The following is a 16,419-nucleotide window of genomic DNA, read 5'->3' on the forward strand; positions in this document are numbered from 1 at the left end:
TCATCCTGGCAGCTCAGGAACAAGCCCTGAGCACCAGAGCGATAGAGGCTCAGATCTACCACACCAGACAAGACCCAAGGTGTAGTCTGTGCAAAGAGGCGCCTGAAACAATCCAGCACATAACTGCAGGGTGTAAGATGCTGGCAGGGAAAGCATACATGGACCGCCACAATCAAGTGGCTGGAATAATATACAGGAACATGTGTGCAGAAAATGGACTGGAAACCCCAAGGTCAAAATGGGAAACACCCCTGAAGGTGGTAGAAAATGAGAGAGCAAAGATCCTGTGGGACTTCTAGATCCAGACTGATAGGATGGTAATGGAAAACCAACCAGACATTGTAGTGGTGGATAAAGAACAGAGGAAAGCCGTTGTGGTGGATGTAGCAGTGCCAAGTGATGGGAACATCAGGAAGAAGGAACATGAGAAACTGGAGAAATACCAGGGACTCAGAGAAGAACTGGAGAAAGCCTGGAAAGTGAAGGTGACAGTGGTGCCTGTGGTAATTAGAGCACGAGGGGCAGTTACCCCCAAGATGGAGGAGTGGCTACAACAGATACCTGAAAAGACGTCAGACCTCTCAGTCCAGAAAAGCACAGTGCTAAGATACTGCGCAGGACCCTCAAGCTCCCAGGCCTCTGGTAGAGGACCCGAGCTTGGGGTAGGAAACCACTTGCGGAAGGGTGAGAGGTGGATTTTATATATATAAAAATGTCTGTATATATATATATATATATAGGTAGATCTAGATAGATATATAGGTAGATATAGCTTGCCGTCTCAAGTAGCTCATGGCAAAAAAGTGTGGGCACCTCTGCTCTAGGTTAATCAAGGGAACTGTTCATAATTTGATTTTTGTGCACACCTTTAAACATGCCCAGTGTGAAGAGGGTAGTTCACAAATCATGGACGACAGTCCATAGTTTCACCTCATACAGTTTTTTTTCTTGAGGAAAGCTCAAAGCAGATTTGGGATGACTCCATCTTTGATCTAAACTTTTGATTAAAAAAAAAAGCTATTTCTAATCTTAACAGACACCAAAATATAAAAGTAAAGTCTGTAAAATGTATTCAAGGAAACAATGAAATTAATCTCTGCTTTTATTATGACACATCACTAATTTAAGTTGAAAGGTGAGCCAACACACCTTCAGGAATAAGATAAATTTCAATTTTTTTACTTCTAAAAGACATGAAAAAAGGAAATGTTGAATTTCCATGAATCACATTTTTACCTTATCGTGAAGTCTCCTTTTAAGTGCTGATTGATCAATTTTATTAGAAGATGCTTTGATGCCTGGGTAAATGACAGAGTAAAAGTAAGAGAATGAATATATATATACATCCCAACATAAACACACACACATGCACACACACACTCTCTCAAACACACATACACGCACACACATTTTGCAAGGAAGGTGGGACCTAGGACCATCTGTCCCCTGCCTCTTCCCTGGTGGGGGGTACGGGCCCCTTTGCAACGGCGGCTGTGTCCCCGGGGTGCTGGCTTCCTGGGCCCGGCGGTGCTCTCTCCGCGCGGTGGGGGGGTTCACATTACATCTGAGCCGGGGGTGTTCGTGTCCCTGGGGGGTGGGTTCTGGTCCTTGCTCCTGAGTGCTGGGCCCCGCCAAATTTCCAACTGTGGCCGAGCCTGGTCGGGCCATATTTACAACACCCCTTGTGGGCCTTCTTTTTTCCCCGGGGTTCCCCCCTCCTGGGCGGGGGCGGCGGGCCCCTGCCTCGCTCCTCCCTGGACCAACCGTCGGCCGGGCGGATGGCTGCCTGGAGTGCGGAGTGGGTCTCCCTTGGGGGGTCCTGGCTCGTACCTGGGGTTGGGGCGGGGGGATGCCCGGAACTCCTGGGTGGTGGTGGGGTGCTCGTCTGGGGCTGTGGGCGTCCTTCTCCGGTGGGGCCCTGCGTTGGGTTCTCCCGGCGCGGCGGGGGGGCTGCTCTCCTGGTTGGGCTGGGGCGGCGCCCTCTTTCCCTCCGTGCCTCCCTGCTCTCTGGCTCTGGGGGCCTTGCGGCGGCCCTGCTGGCCCCGGCCTGGGTGGCGGGCTTGGTCGCCCGGGCGGCGGTTGTTCCCTGCCGGTTCCCGTGTGGCGTTGGGGGGATTCCGGCTGCCGCTGCTGGTGCGGTGGGGGTCTTGGGGTGGGGATGGCTGGGCACTCTCCCTCCTTCTTTTCACGTTCCACCATCCATTTTAGAAGAACATAAACACTCACCTGAGCACAGGTGTTAGCTCAACAGACTGATTGACTGAAATATTTCACACTAGTTGGTTTTAAGGCATAAGTATGCATGTGAACACTATCTGTTTTGTGTACATGTCGACAGGTGGACATTTTTTGCAACTAACAGGTGTGTTTATAACATTTGAGTGTGTGTGTGGACAGGCTCCGCCCTTTTTTTTTTTTTTTTTTTTTTTTTTTTTTTACATTTAAACCTTACCATAATGATTAACAACCAGTAAACTTGTTGCTTTATGCTGCTTCATGGTCTTATCCCCCTTCCCCTCCTATTATCACCCCCTACCCCCCCTCTCTCTAACGTCCCTCTCTCTTCTTCCCCTCTTTCCTTTTCCGTCCGGTCCAACACCAAAGATTTTCAGACATGTTTGAAATTAATAAAGTTTGGCCTCAATTACAAAAGGGGTTTATTCAGACATACCTTTGGTTTGTCTGAAGATTAATAACCCCTCTTGTTAAAGAAAAATATGTCCAACCCAAGAGGCCCTCAGCTCTCATCTGACTGCCCAGCTGTTGGACAGGACAAGTTAAAAGAAGAAAAAAAAAAAGTAAGAGAATGAGCACTTCACAATAAGAGCTCCTCACAAATCAAGTTGCACAATGCCCACCTAGTGTTGACCAGTGTAATTTCCATCTGCACATGTGGCAACTTTGTACCCATGATTTATGCTCCTCTTGCACAATTCTGTGACCCTTTACGCCACTGCAAGCTCTGCCACACACTCACAGGCATTCCAGTGACTGCTTATCACCCGTCCAACCACACTTAAATACACACACACAGACCACTCAACCCACTGTGAAGGGTCACCCAAAAGGCACACGAAAAAAAGCTGAGTTGTTTCAAGACTGGGGGGCAACTGAGGGAGGAAAGATTCTTTATTTAGTGGAAAAAAAACAAAGAAACTTTTAGCATTGGGGGACTTTTAAAACGCTTTCATGTAGTTTTGAGGTTTTACAAAGCAGAGGTACCAGCTAATTTTTTCTTTTTGGCAAAAAAAAAAAATGTGTAGTCGATTTCAAGTCATGGTTCTCAGGGTTAGGTTTAGCTTCATGTCTTGCTTGGTCACTGCAGGATAAAACCTCAGCGGTCTTTAGCGTCCAAAGTGAAAAACACACTGTTGAGCATCCCGGGAACTTGCTGATGGTGTTGTAACTTTAGCTGTGATAGTAACCAACATAGCTGCCAATGACAGGGAAGGTGAGACCACGAGGAAAGTGGGTGGTGTGAACCTTCAGTTGCCGGCCAAGGTGCTCCCAGCCAGTGCGAGCAGACAGAGGGAAGCTTAGGACTCAGCAATGACAAATATTAGAGCGAAAATAAATAAATGAATTTTAGAGGGTTCAAAAGGTGATTACACATCAACCCTTCCTGAATTTTCTGAAGATTTTGGACTGTCAATAATAGGCAGAGGAGAAAAAAACAAGACTTAAGGATTTGTTAAGTCCTCAAGGCTAAGCAGTTTGACTTTGGTGGCATTCAGTGGAATTTGGAGTACACTCCAAAAATGCAAATAGTTGTCCCAATGAATGATAGGTATGTACCCACACTGGGATTGCTTACTTGTGACAATGTGACGCCAACCGCTAATTGGTTGGAAATGTATACATTGTGGTTGAAATAGAAAAGCAGCTAAAAATGATGAAATAAACAGAACAAAGGTCAAAATTTCCCAGCTTTCCTTTTGTTTATTTGCACAATCGTGTGCTGGCCTTTGCTCCTGCTGTCAAGGTATTTTTTATGTTTAGTTTCAAAGTTTAGTTGTTTTTTTTGGTGGTTCAAGAAAATTATTTTACTTTTTGTAAGTTTCTCTTTTCTGTGCATGGGGAGAAAGAGGTAATTTTCCGGAAAAACTTGAAGAAATTATAATCCAAAGAGCGGGTGCAGCTATGCAATGTACAAATCTTACATTTCACCTTATACTAGATTTTGAATTTTTAAGAGGGGGACTTATATATATATATATATAAACTCACCAAGAGAATGCCAAGAGTGTGCAAAGCAGCAATCAAATAAAAAGGTGGCTACTATGAAAAACCTATCTGACATATTTTCATTTGTTTCACACTTTTTTTGTATGTACATAATTCCACGTGCTAATTCACAGTTTTGATGCCCCTCGGTGTGACTCTACAATTTTCATAATCATGACAATAAAGAAAATCTTTGAATGTGAAGGTGTGTCCAAACCTTTGGTCTGTACTATATATAGCTCTACATATAAATATATATATAACTTTATTTCATTAATTACTATACTCCAGTCAGATTTGCACATATGTCAGTAAAAAAAGAAAAAATTAAGACTTTATCTACATTACCCTACCTTAAGAAATATCAGACTACAGTTAGTTCTAAAAAATAATGCTGCAGAACCCTGTTCTGAAATTGAAAAACTGTTAAAGTAGGATGCCAACAAAAAGGATCCAAACATTATCTGTGCTAAGAAACTCGGCATGCATTAAAGTTCTCGGCTGGCAATATTTTTCATTTTTTATGTGCCAAGAGGTGCCACCAAAGACCTTGTAATTTTTTTTATTATGTAAACCAAGGTTTTCATGAAGCAGGGCAAAAGTCAGTTTCAAGATGAAAAAAATCTTGATGAAGAAGAATGTGACTTTAAACAATTGGTTAAGGAATTCAAAGTTGTTGTTTTTTTTTTTTTTTTTTAACTTGTTCTGTCCAACAGCTGAGCAAACAGATAAGAGCTGAAAGGCTTTTGTTTTGGACAGGTTTTACCATCACAAAAAGAGGTTATAGAACTTTAGAAGCCAGAGTGTAGATTTGTATAAACTCCTTTTTGTTGAATTATTTTTTTATTTATTTGTTACATTTAGTGTGTGTGGGGAGGGAGACGGAAAGAATGTGAGGGGGGGTTGGAAGAGAATAAAAGAAAGGTGAAAAAGTGGGAGATACAAGCACTGATTTGAATAAGTTATTAATTTAAGCTGTAACAATCATACCAGATCTGCTGGAAAGACAAATATTACATGTGACACGAAGATGAGCGGAAAATATCTGTCCATCAATACACTGTGGGTTAGGAGGAGGGATGAAGCAGACAGGGAGCAGTGTGGCAGTGTGCACGTGCACGTGGGGGTGGAGATACATGCATGCTGCCGAAGTGAACCGTGTGTTCATAAGGGGAACCAGATCCTACCCAGCCAGACAAGCCAGACCAGGAGAGGGGAGGAGAGCCCCCCGGGCCAGGAGCCCCCCCAGAACCCATGAGCCGCCCACCACCCGGCCCGTCTCCGCAAGCCAGCCCCGGCACGCGACCTGAGCAACCCAGAGATCGCCACGCACCCACAGCCACCCCCCATAACCCTCCACACTAAAGCCCCCCCCCTCGGCCATATTATCTGAGCCCCCCTCCCCAACCCTCTCGGTGCCCTCCCCTCTCTGTGATGGGGAGGGAAAGCCCCAGAGGGTCCCAGCGGGCCAGCCCCCAGGTCCGTCCCACCCATGCACTCACGCACACATACTCACAATCTTCTGGTTACCCCCCCGCAGCCACGCAGTAACAGCCCCCCCGGCCAACCGACCCCCAGCGCCGTATGCCCGACCATCACCGCAGCCGACAGGATACCCACAAGCCTGGCCGCCCTAAGAGGACCAGGCGGGTGAAGACCGGCCGCCCCTCCCCGAATTCAAAGTTTATGTAGCAGTTAATACACACTTTAGACACTGCTGCTTCTATTCTAGCTCGTTAGATTTTCTATACACAGCCAATAAAACAGTGTAAAACATTCATACAATATGTGACGTCGTCATTTGGAGCTTGATCCACCAAAATAATCATACATTATTATATACAATGTTAATCAAATTGATGGTTAAGATCATTTGCCTCACAGAAAAAAAACCCTCAAAAGCTTTTTTTCCATTGTCCTCAAAATATATGTTTACTTTGGATAAAAACAATGACACAGGCACAATTTTATTGAGATAGAGTTATTTGTTTCAAGAATTTCTATCCATTTTTTCATCTTCTCATCTGGAGATGGGTCAGCAGTCTTAGCAGTGATGCTAAAACTGTGTATATGACATTCCCTGAGTTTGTTTTTTTTCACAATATCTCAAATTTATTGTTAGTCTCCTCCACTTGGTGTAGGAGATCTTCACCTACACAGAAAGGGCAGCCACCTTATGTTTGTCAAGAGCCATGGCCTTGCGAATTGTCATTCCAACCACTTCCCACTTAACCCCCCACCACCACCACCATACACACCTACCCATATTAACAATTCTGGTATGATGAGGCCAACAGAATTTTATTCTGATTTTGGACCTAAAATCATGAACAAAACCGCTGACAAAGGGCATCCCAGCTCAAATCCAACACACACTGAAACAGAGTCAACTTATGGTCAGCAACTCAAACCAAACTCCTTACTGGTTGTAAAAACTGGAAGGCCTTTACTTATACCAATTTAGGCTACCTTCAACACACCAGCAAAAAGGGAAACGTTTACTCTAAATGTGGTAAAACCAAGTGGAATGGAGGCAAATATGCTGCTTTACGGTGCTCTGTGTGCTGTGTCACATGTACTGCGGTCTACTGCTGGAGGAAGAAAAAAGAATAAAATAAAAAAGAGACATGATTTAGGTCTGGAACAAGACTGCGACTACCTCCACCCAAGGATAAAGACTTACTAATATTTCCCAAATATTCCATTCTCATCAGCAGTAATAAGTTGCGTCATTGTAACGTTCATACCAAAGGCACATAAAGGCATTGCTAAAAATGCAAAATTTCCAAAAAGAAAAATATATTGTTGCAAATTTGATTCTTTTCAAATTGGTTGTTTCTGTTCTCCATCTTTCACAGAAAGACTGCTGTAGCTTCATCAAGGTGACCTTGGTCCACCAAGAAAAACTAACTCTCACTGGTGCACATAAATGACTGTCACATTGGGTCTTGGACTGAGAGGAGACTTCACCAGTTTATAGACTCTTTGATAGACGTTTACACCTGGAAAGGACCAGACAAGGATACGGGAGAACAAGATTCACTCTTTTATGATCACAAAAGTCAGATATTTGCACAAAATATGTAAATCTGTCAACTGATATTAAAGATTTATTGGAAATTAAACAAGTTTAGGATGATCAGTTATAAAGTATTAAAATACAGGCAACTGAGGTATTTCTGTATTTAAACAACTGAAGCTGAACACAGCGCGAGAAAATTAAAAGAAGAGTACAGGAGACAAACAAAAGCTTTCATAAGACCAGTGTAACCAAGACTCTGTAAAGACTGGACAAGAATGGTGTTAATTGAAGTAGTAATGTGATCACTGCACAAAATTTATTGCACAAATCTTTATATTAAAGGCATTTTTTTTCCATTTTTAACCAAAGCATGACAGCCTGAAAATAAAGCCAGAGATTGCTGGATCCACTGCCTTGATACAATCTTTAAAACAATGCATTGTAGAAAGAAAAAAAAGTTGACATTCAATGATCAGTTAATTTGTAATTTCATTTTAGATATTACATTTAAAAAAGATATGTATTTTGGGTATTAAGCGATGGATGGAGATAAAATGTTTTACTTGCCTTTAGTGGCTTAGACCTGAAAAAAAGCAGCTCTGTAAACTAAGAGTTACATTCAAAATGATGGCTGTTGAAACAACTGTCAAATGCACTTATTTTTACGTCTGTTAATTAGTAAACTACAAATTAAACGTCTCCTGTCATCATTAGGTTGCTAAGCAACTAGCAGGTACTGATTGAAGTCAGTGATCCAAGCAGTAACTCAAAGTGACTTTAAGCTACCTCCTGCTGAATCGGCCTATAACCTCTTGTTTTGGTCCTAATTAAATATAAACGATGTGTGGTAATTATTCAGTTTAATTGGTGTTTTTAGGCATCTTATTTTGGAGAGCCAGCTGAGCACTTCCTGCTGTGTTCCTAGCCTTAGCTAGCTCCCAGCTGGCTGACACAGACTGGTGTTGTGATGGTTATATGGTTATGTAACAAGCACAAAAAAAAAATCATTCCAAACTACTTAAACATTAATAAAGTTCCTTTGTTCTTAGACCGACATCCCAAAATTCACACAGGCTGTAACACAACTGTAAGGCATACGAATTAGCTTGACAAAAGTAGGCAGTGATAAATGATTTACAAAGACTGGAACATATAAAACATTCACATAGGAACACAACTTCATCCAAAAGGATAAAGAAAAACAAGGCTCTGAAAACTGTAGATTGTCATTTTGGTGATTCATGACCAGCTGTCATCTTAAAGGCAAAAACTTCATTTTGGTTAATTATCGTCATTCTGCTACTGAACAGCAGCCAACTGTCAACTGCAATAGTCATTACCTCAACCGTTGTATCACACACTGAAATAACTGCTGAAACACTATACTTGTCTGTTCAAATAAAATTGAGTTTTTTGTAGATTATTCTGGTTCTATAAAGAAAGAACATTGCAAGAACACATACTGTATCTGCATGTTAATAGAGGCTGAAAGCAGCTGAGGTTTAGAGAGTTGAACAGCTTAGTCCCACATACAATGCAGCGGTTCGGCAGTGTTGCATGTGTGAGTGGGTGTGTATTCATATGCCAGTGGGCTGATAACAGTTTTTTTGTCTGCCACTTTTGCCAACCGCTTGTAGAGCTTTTTCACTGGGTCATACTCGTGTCTGCATTTGAAACCACAGTGGCAAGATGATTACTTAAGACTGTAAGAGGGGGGGGGGGGGGGGGAATTGATTGAATCCAGTCATCAAGAGAATAATTGAGGCTATTTTTAATAAACTATTATCAGTTTGAAAGAAAAGGAAAAACAGTGCTTCATCCACCAAGAAGGTACAGTCTGCTATTGTCTTTAGATGATGCGTACTGCAGTGTCAGTCCACCAGCCATAGTCCATCCAGTACAGGGCTAATTGCTGCTTCCACCACACTGAAATACTTGAGTGCTCCAACAGTCAGGAGGGAGGGACACCCCATCCCAGAGATCCTTAGATCACCACACACGGCAGACATTGTCAGGGATCATGTAGCTGCTTTTGTTACAGCTGAACGCTTTGGCAAATTCTGGGAAATTCTGTAGGGAGCCTAGTACCCTGAAAAACAAGCACACAATGTTGCAGTTTAACTCAGATGTTCATATGAGGCATATTCTTTGAACGGTTTTATTAAAAATGTTACAATAATTTGTTTCCCATCGTTTATCAGCCCTACAGCTTAAGGTAAAGTAACCATTGTTTAATTGACTTCACCTGAATTTCCCTGGACTGTGCACGTCTACTTTGATGGAGTTAACCGCTTGTTCTGGTCGGTGTGTTCCACACCACACCTAGAGGAGAGAAGTTACTTTATAACAACACAGATGGAATAGGACTAATCTGTACATTAAATAAACAAAAAAACATACATAATACATAATGCATTGAACACATGATGTTGAGAGATCAGGTTCATTTATTTTAAAGAACTCTACAAAATGTCTCGGTAATCATGAATCATCAGATCATTCAGAGAGTCTCCCAGTACTGTGAGGTTCACCATTTACTGCAGAAGCTGCGTCTGGATGATAATTTCCGTATTCAGCCGTGCTTCAGTTTCTCTGTGACCCAGTTTGAGGACTTGCTGTCCGCTATTAGTCCGAGGGGGAGATAAAAACTATTATCTCAATACAAACTAGAAAAGTTGCATTTCCTGCGGAAATACGTTTGATTGCATAATTGCTAGAGGTGGTTTCTTTAATTTCATAACTTTATGCAATTAAGAAGAAGAAGCTGAAGTTTATTGAAAAACTTAAACTGCTGAAGCTGTTTGTCTCCACTGTGCAGATCTATAAGTACTACTCTGATCCCATCTGTACATTGACTTAACATTAAAACTGGACGCTCACGCGGCGTGAAACATGTTCGGCCGAATGCTCCTTTTTTTCATACAAGGATGCATTTCAGAGGGCTGTGGTTATAATTTGTGTCAATATGGAAATTAGCAACAAATTTTAAGAACGTTTTTAATGGTCACACCACATCGATGCTGCAAACAAAACGGGCTTAAATCCAACTTTGGTTCACAAATGTTATACACCTGGTCGCGTCATCTGTATGAATAAAAAAAAAAAAAAGTAATTTTTTGCCTTTAATTAAAGTCTAACATAAACCCCACACAATAATAAGTTGATTAATATGTGTACCTCAGGTAAATTATGGCTCACATTTCCTCAGGAGTCAGTGCAACATTTGTGCATCACAAATTCAGTGAAAATTCAAAGAGTATTTTTTTCCCCACTGTTTCTACGTAATAAAACTGAAAGACCAGCATAGTCGCTGTTTTTCTTTATTTTTATTTTACCTATAAATTACCTGAGCAAAGTTCAGAAAGAAGAGTTGATCATGGGAAAGATCAATGCCAGGTAGCGGTGGCTCCTCACCATGGTCCTTCACATGGTTTCTGTAGGCCTTAAGATATGCCAAAGTTAGCCCTCAAAATCATGGATAATGTCCATGATCATTTCACTGATAAAATCAATATAAAAGACCATTAGCCATTTTGTTTCAGAGAGTTCTCATTCATGTCATCACAGCAAAGTTTATCTTTTAAAATCAAGTGCCCGACAGCTTACTGCACATATACGGTAGCATAAAAAAATAACATTTGTGCTTGGAATATTTTTTGTTTGAAAAAAACAAATGCTCCTTGGCACTTAATATTCAGTTAGAAAGCCTGATTATTGTCCAGTTTAAAAAGTTCCACATTTATAAGGAACATGGGGTTTTCTATTTGTGCAGATAAATAGTTTGCCAAGCCTTTTATGCCAAAGCCAAACAGGATATTTTATAGTTTACTCGTTTGATTAAATAAACTTTATAGAAACAAGTTTAGAATTTGACAACTAATGTGTTTATCTAAAACGAGCCTCAGTGTGTGAACCTGAAACGCGTTTAAATAGACTTTTCAATGAAATTGGTCGCTTAAACGTGCGTTGACGAGGGTGGCTGAACACCTTAGAAAACCTTCTCTATTCTCCATTTCAGTTCAATAAGAAATACTGATCTGTGGCATTACACCCCACAAGGATAGAAGAAGCTAAAAAAAGAAAAATAAAAAAAAAAATACAAATTTGAAGATTTGGCAAATTTTCCGTGAATACATGAGCTCTGCTCTTCAGCCTACAAATATAGCATATTTTAAAATGGTAACAAAAAGTAACATTTTATTGCCAAAGAGAACTGTTAGAAAAGGTCATTATCAAACCAACATTTAGGTCCAAATACAAAATGTTATAAAACAATATTTCTCACTTTAATAACTGATTTAAGCAAACTAGTCAGTAACTTGGAAAAAAATTAAAGAAATATTAAATATTTCCCAAAAAAAAAAAAAGAAAAAAAAAAGAAAAAAGGTCTCAAGACTAATCAATGAAGGAGAATGCAACTTCTATTTTCAACCCCATACCTGGTACGCCTGACGTATCCCTCCATTGTCTGCAATATTCTCCCCGAGGGTGTTGTTACCATTTAACTGGGGGGGGGGGGGGGGCAGAGAGCACAGAAGATGAGTAATACTTCTCTGTATTCCAGTAAACTCCAGCTATCAGGCATACATCAGATACATCATTTTTTGGGAGGGGGTTATGAAATTTTTTCCTTGAGGATAATGGAAAACATTGTTCCGAAGAATGAGTAGGATGAGTAAAGACAAGGAAGCAAAGATTCTCACATGTCAACAGAAATTAATAAAGAAGCCTGAAGCAGGTAGGAGATGATTTTGCAGTACTCCGTTACAGACTGAAAAATGATAGTTAGATAAGCCTGAAAATGTAACTAGAAAACCCGTAAATGAGCCAATGCAGAGATGTGAGGACATCTGGAAAAATGTCAGAAAATGTCAACGCTTTTAAAGAGAGTGAGAAAAGGGAGATGGTATTTGCAGGAATGTACATGTAGTCCATTGGCCAGCTCCCAAGAGAAGTTGCTATACTGATCAACGATGCAGTTTGACTGTTCCAGAAATCTGCGAGTGGAGTCTGGTGTCCACCAGTCCTTCAAGTCTCCATCCTTATCATAGTTGCGCCCTAAGTGGAAGAAAAGGCACAATTACTAGATAAGAAAAAAACAAAACCATCCAGCGTCTTATTGGAATTTAAACCCTGCAGACATTTCTCTCACTCATGTTTGAGGCAATTATTGGTATTAAAGTAAACATCCCTGAAGTGGAAAAACAATTTCACATGAGCGTGGTGAGTAGTGTCCTGAGGTGGAACACATAAATTGAATGACAAAGAACTTTTTTCTGAAGCTGTGTCCGTTACAAAATAAAAAGACTCCCCACCCCCCCAAAGATTAATTCAATCTGCCAAAATCCCCCCGAGTGGGGAGCAGAGCGACAGAGTAGAAAATCATACCATTGTCATCAAAGCCATGCGTGATCTCGTGACCGATTACCATGCCAATGCCTCCATAGTTTAGAGATTTAGCTTGGCCTTTGCTGAAGAAAGGGGGCTGGAGGATGCCTGCAGGGAAGACTGACCACAGAATAAAGGTAAATAAATACTGAATTGCATTATTTTTGTTTACTTCTGAATGTGCTCACCCATGCAGAGGCAAAATACCTATTTGATTTTTGCTGGCTGAGTAGAAGGCATTGACGACAGCAGCCCCAGTTACCCACCTGGAAAAATAAAGAGTGGTGGAATTAAATGATTGTGTTTGAGGCGCATTGGGGCGCAACCAAGCTGGACCGAAAAGGAAAAGTTACAAAACATTAAAATTAGCCTGTAGCTATTAATACCTTGGCCAATCTAAGAGTTCTGCTTTGCAATCATAAACTCCAAACGTGAGTAGGCGTTTGTGTGGGAGAGTCAACGCACAGAGCTAAAAGTGAAGCTTATAGTGTGGCAGGTCGAAGCAAATGCATCATAAACAAAGTCATTTAGAACTAGTGATTTCACAATTTTACACTGCAGCTTTTAATTTCAACACATCTGGACCAGACCTTTTAAATCCACCGCTCTGAGAAAACTTACTCATCTTTGTTGACTTTCACTCGAAGTTTCCGGAGGCGTTTTTTCTGCACATACTCCAGGTTCTGTAGGATGTTTTCAAAGTACTTTTCTGCATTGTAGCTCAGCTGGCACGACCACACAGAAATATGAGGATTAACAGTGATGAGAGCCATCAACACTTTGTCATACATTCATCCAGCAGACCTCACGAAAGCAGAGAGTTTGCAGGGATATTTTCAAAGAACTGAAATGTGGCTTTAATGAAGCCAGCCTGTATTCTGCTGCACAAATTCAATGAAAGATGGAAAACATTTATGCTGCATCTTTTCAAACAGACTTACATCTTTGTACTCATTGTTGAGGTGTTCATCGTCCATGATGGTGTCGGAGTAGCCAATCCGTTCACGAATGGCTCGGGCCTACGCACACAAAAATGGAAGAGGAATTAAGGTATCAGCTATTCAGAAGAAAAGAATTGAATGTTGTCTTTTCATTTCATACTTTCTCCTCAGCTGCTTTTTTTGTCTCTGCATCCATCCAGGACAGATCATCCATGTTACTAATGAAAACTTCCCGGATGTCTTTAATCATCTCCTCCATCTGATCTCACCATGCAACAAAACATACAAAAAATGTTACTGCTAGAGAATGAAAGCATCAAAATTAAAAAAAAAAGTAAAAAAATATGCTCATCTTTGTATTTGGTGCCACTTTTCCCTGAGAAATGGGTTACCAAAAACAAAACATTTAGCCATTTAATACCTAAAACTTAAAGCAGACCCAAAACAATCTGCTATATGTCAATCTGTACTTCTAACTTTTTTAAACAGTTTAAGGTACATCCAAAGATATGAGGTGAAAATCAACAACACAAATTTAAATGAGAAGATCCAAACTGTAAGACCATAAATGGTAACTTGCGCAGAAACATTTGCCAAAAACATTTTGATTTTACCAAATTTGAGTGTTAACCTCAACTGAAAGTTTAACCACCTGACAAAAAAAATACAACAGAAGGAACTTAAAATAATTTCCACCTTTCATCTAACGATTTCTGTGGTTAGACTTCTTGAAGTTTTCATAGATTTTCCTAAACAACCAGAATGATCTACTTGAATTGGAAGTATTTTTGTGACAGATTTGTTTTTAGCAGGTATAGCCTCTAAATTCACTGCAGAGTGGATTATCTGCATATGCTTCAGCTGGATCCTTCATTATAGGTCAAAAGGTTTTGACATTTTTCTCCTCACATCCTGCACTTATTCTAGGACAGACTTCACTTTGAGCCAAGAGTACGGATAAGTTTCAAACATGAACAAATATATTTAATCAAAATTACATAACTAGTACCCCCCCTCCCCCTCTTAAAAAAAGGGAGAAGAAACCAGACTGGTTTAATTCTAAAGCAAAGAGATTAACCATTTGAAGTACTTCTTCAAAAATATTGCTGTAAAATATCACTGTACTACTGAGTTTCATTGTTTTCATCATTCAGGTGAAAAACTGTCAGTTTTAAATTTTTCCACACAGGCACTTTAATATGATCTGCTATGATAAAAAAAAAAAATGGAAAATCTGAAGTCAAGTGTTGATCTGTTGCTTTGTGGCTGCAGAGGGGCTCCTGGGGAGTACAATCCGTGTCCCAGCTGCTGGACAACTTGCGCACATGCTGCATGGCCAGACATTTGAGAAAGTAGGTTGTGATATATAATAAATGGACACAGCAGCTGCACATTGATTTTCATTTAACCAGACACAGAAGCACTTGTTTGAGAAGTTCATGCCAAAGTAGGTATGCAGCCACAGAATGACTGAAATGTGCGGAATCTGACATACTCAGAATTACACACAGAATTTGAAGAAAGTATTCAGTCACCTGCCAAAACTAGCATACACACACACACACACACACACACACACACACACACCCCCCCACACACACACACACCTACACACACCCACACACACACACACGTGGACAAAAGGCACACTTCATACTGAATGCATAAAAGGTAGTAAGCACAAGCATGTAAAGTATTTTTGCATTTCCCTGCAGGTGCTTTATCTCACATTTTTGCAATAATCAAAACTTTCTCACCAGTTCTTTACTCTTTTCAGAGAAGGCCTCCTGTACATACAGCCGTCCCACAGCGTTGTCCATGTTGTTGTTGACATAAAGTGCACACTGTCTCCACACAGCTGCTTCCGATGTTGTGCCAGACAGTGCCTGCAGCAAACAAGAAAAAAAAAACAACCTCAATTATATATGCCAAAGTTGTCAACATATTTGTCACCAAACTCATCGTAACAGTTTAGACAACAGGATAAAAGGTGAATGCTATATACCTAGTGGAAGAGCAAAAACACTGACACCTTTTCCAAAAATTTTATCCTAATGCAGTTTAATTCCCTTTTGTAACTTGGCAATATTTGGTTAAGAGCCTTTAGGTGAGCTTTCAATCCACTGGGCAACACTTGATGGAAAACTAGATTCACAGGAAACTGCTCAAAAGTTATATATAATCATTGATTCTGAGAAAAATCACATAGTGAGTTAAGGGACCATTCACAGCCCAACAGCAATAAAAAATATTTAAAACTTTTCTTCTAAGATTTCTTCTAATAACATTTAGATTTCACTTTTTTTTCCTCAAACCAACTTGATAAATACAGGTAAAAAAAAGCAACGCTATTCAAAAATGTGTTACAATTTGCATTTATATTTTAAAAATAATAGATGTGAAATACAAAAATAAACTACAGAAATAATCAGCAGGTTTGGTCTAATGCATGCTGGCTCTCTGGAGTCAGTGAGACCTTTGATAAAAAAAAATGTCAAGTGAAGTTTGATTTGTGAAACTCAATGTTGGGAGGCAACATATGTTCTGTATTTGAAGATGGTTTAAAAAGAAAAATAACTGGCATTTCAGTGATAAGACTATTTACTTAATGCACAACTTTACAACAATATCCTTACAACCAATAATGTTCATTTGTGTGACTAGAATTAAAGACATTTTTTGTGGGTGTTTTTATATAATCTTATTTACTCTCAATTTACAATTTAACTTGTTAATTTTTGGAACTTCTCGTGCTCCAAAATTTGTCAAGCTTGTTTTTTCTCTATGTTATGAATTAAAGTAAGAGTTGAGATTCAGTGACAACATCACCACATAGTTCATGAC

The 16,419-nt window shown here is 40.2% G+C and overlaps 1 protein-coding gene across 4 annotated transcripts in view; it reads right to left on the minus strand.

Moving 5' to 3' along the window:
- Nucleotides 1-7,308: 7,308 nt before the first annotated feature.
- mme (membrane metalloendopeptidase) overlaps nt 7,309-16,419 on the minus strand; it is a 36,983-nt gene continuing 27,872 nt past the window's right edge. For all 4 annotated transcript variants that reach the window (XM_023961640.1, XM_023961641.1, XM_023961642.1 and 1 more), the window contains 11 exons: nt 15,333-15,461; nt 13,736-13,834; nt 13,576-13,653; nt 13,256-13,359; nt 12,842-12,900; nt 12,635-12,754; nt 12,171-12,304; nt 11,686-11,751; nt 10,593-10,688; nt 9,492-9,568; nt 7,309-9,335 (listed from right to left, as the gene is read on the minus strand). In XM_023961640.1, coding sequence (XP_023817408.1) covers nt 9,236-9,335; nt 9,492-9,568; nt 10,593-10,688; nt 11,686-11,751; nt 12,171-12,304; nt 12,635-12,754; nt 12,842-12,900; nt 13,256-13,359; nt 13,576-13,653; nt 13,736-13,834; nt 15,333-15,461 — 1,062 coding nt within the window. In that variant the 3' untranslated portion in view covers nt 7,309-9,235. The remainder of the gene's footprint in view (nt 9,336-9,491; nt 9,569-10,592; nt 10,689-11,685; nt 11,752-12,170; nt 12,305-12,634; nt 12,755-12,841; nt 12,901-13,255; nt 13,360-13,575; nt 13,654-13,735; nt 13,835-15,332; nt 15,462-16,419) is intronic.

This window comes from Oryzias latipes, chromosome 13 (assembly GCF_002234675.1).
Source record: "Oryzias latipes chromosome 13, ASM223467v1".
NCBI classification, from domain to species: domain Eukaryota; kingdom Metazoa; phylum Chordata; class Actinopteri; order Beloniformes; family Adrianichthyidae; genus Oryzias; species Oryzias latipes.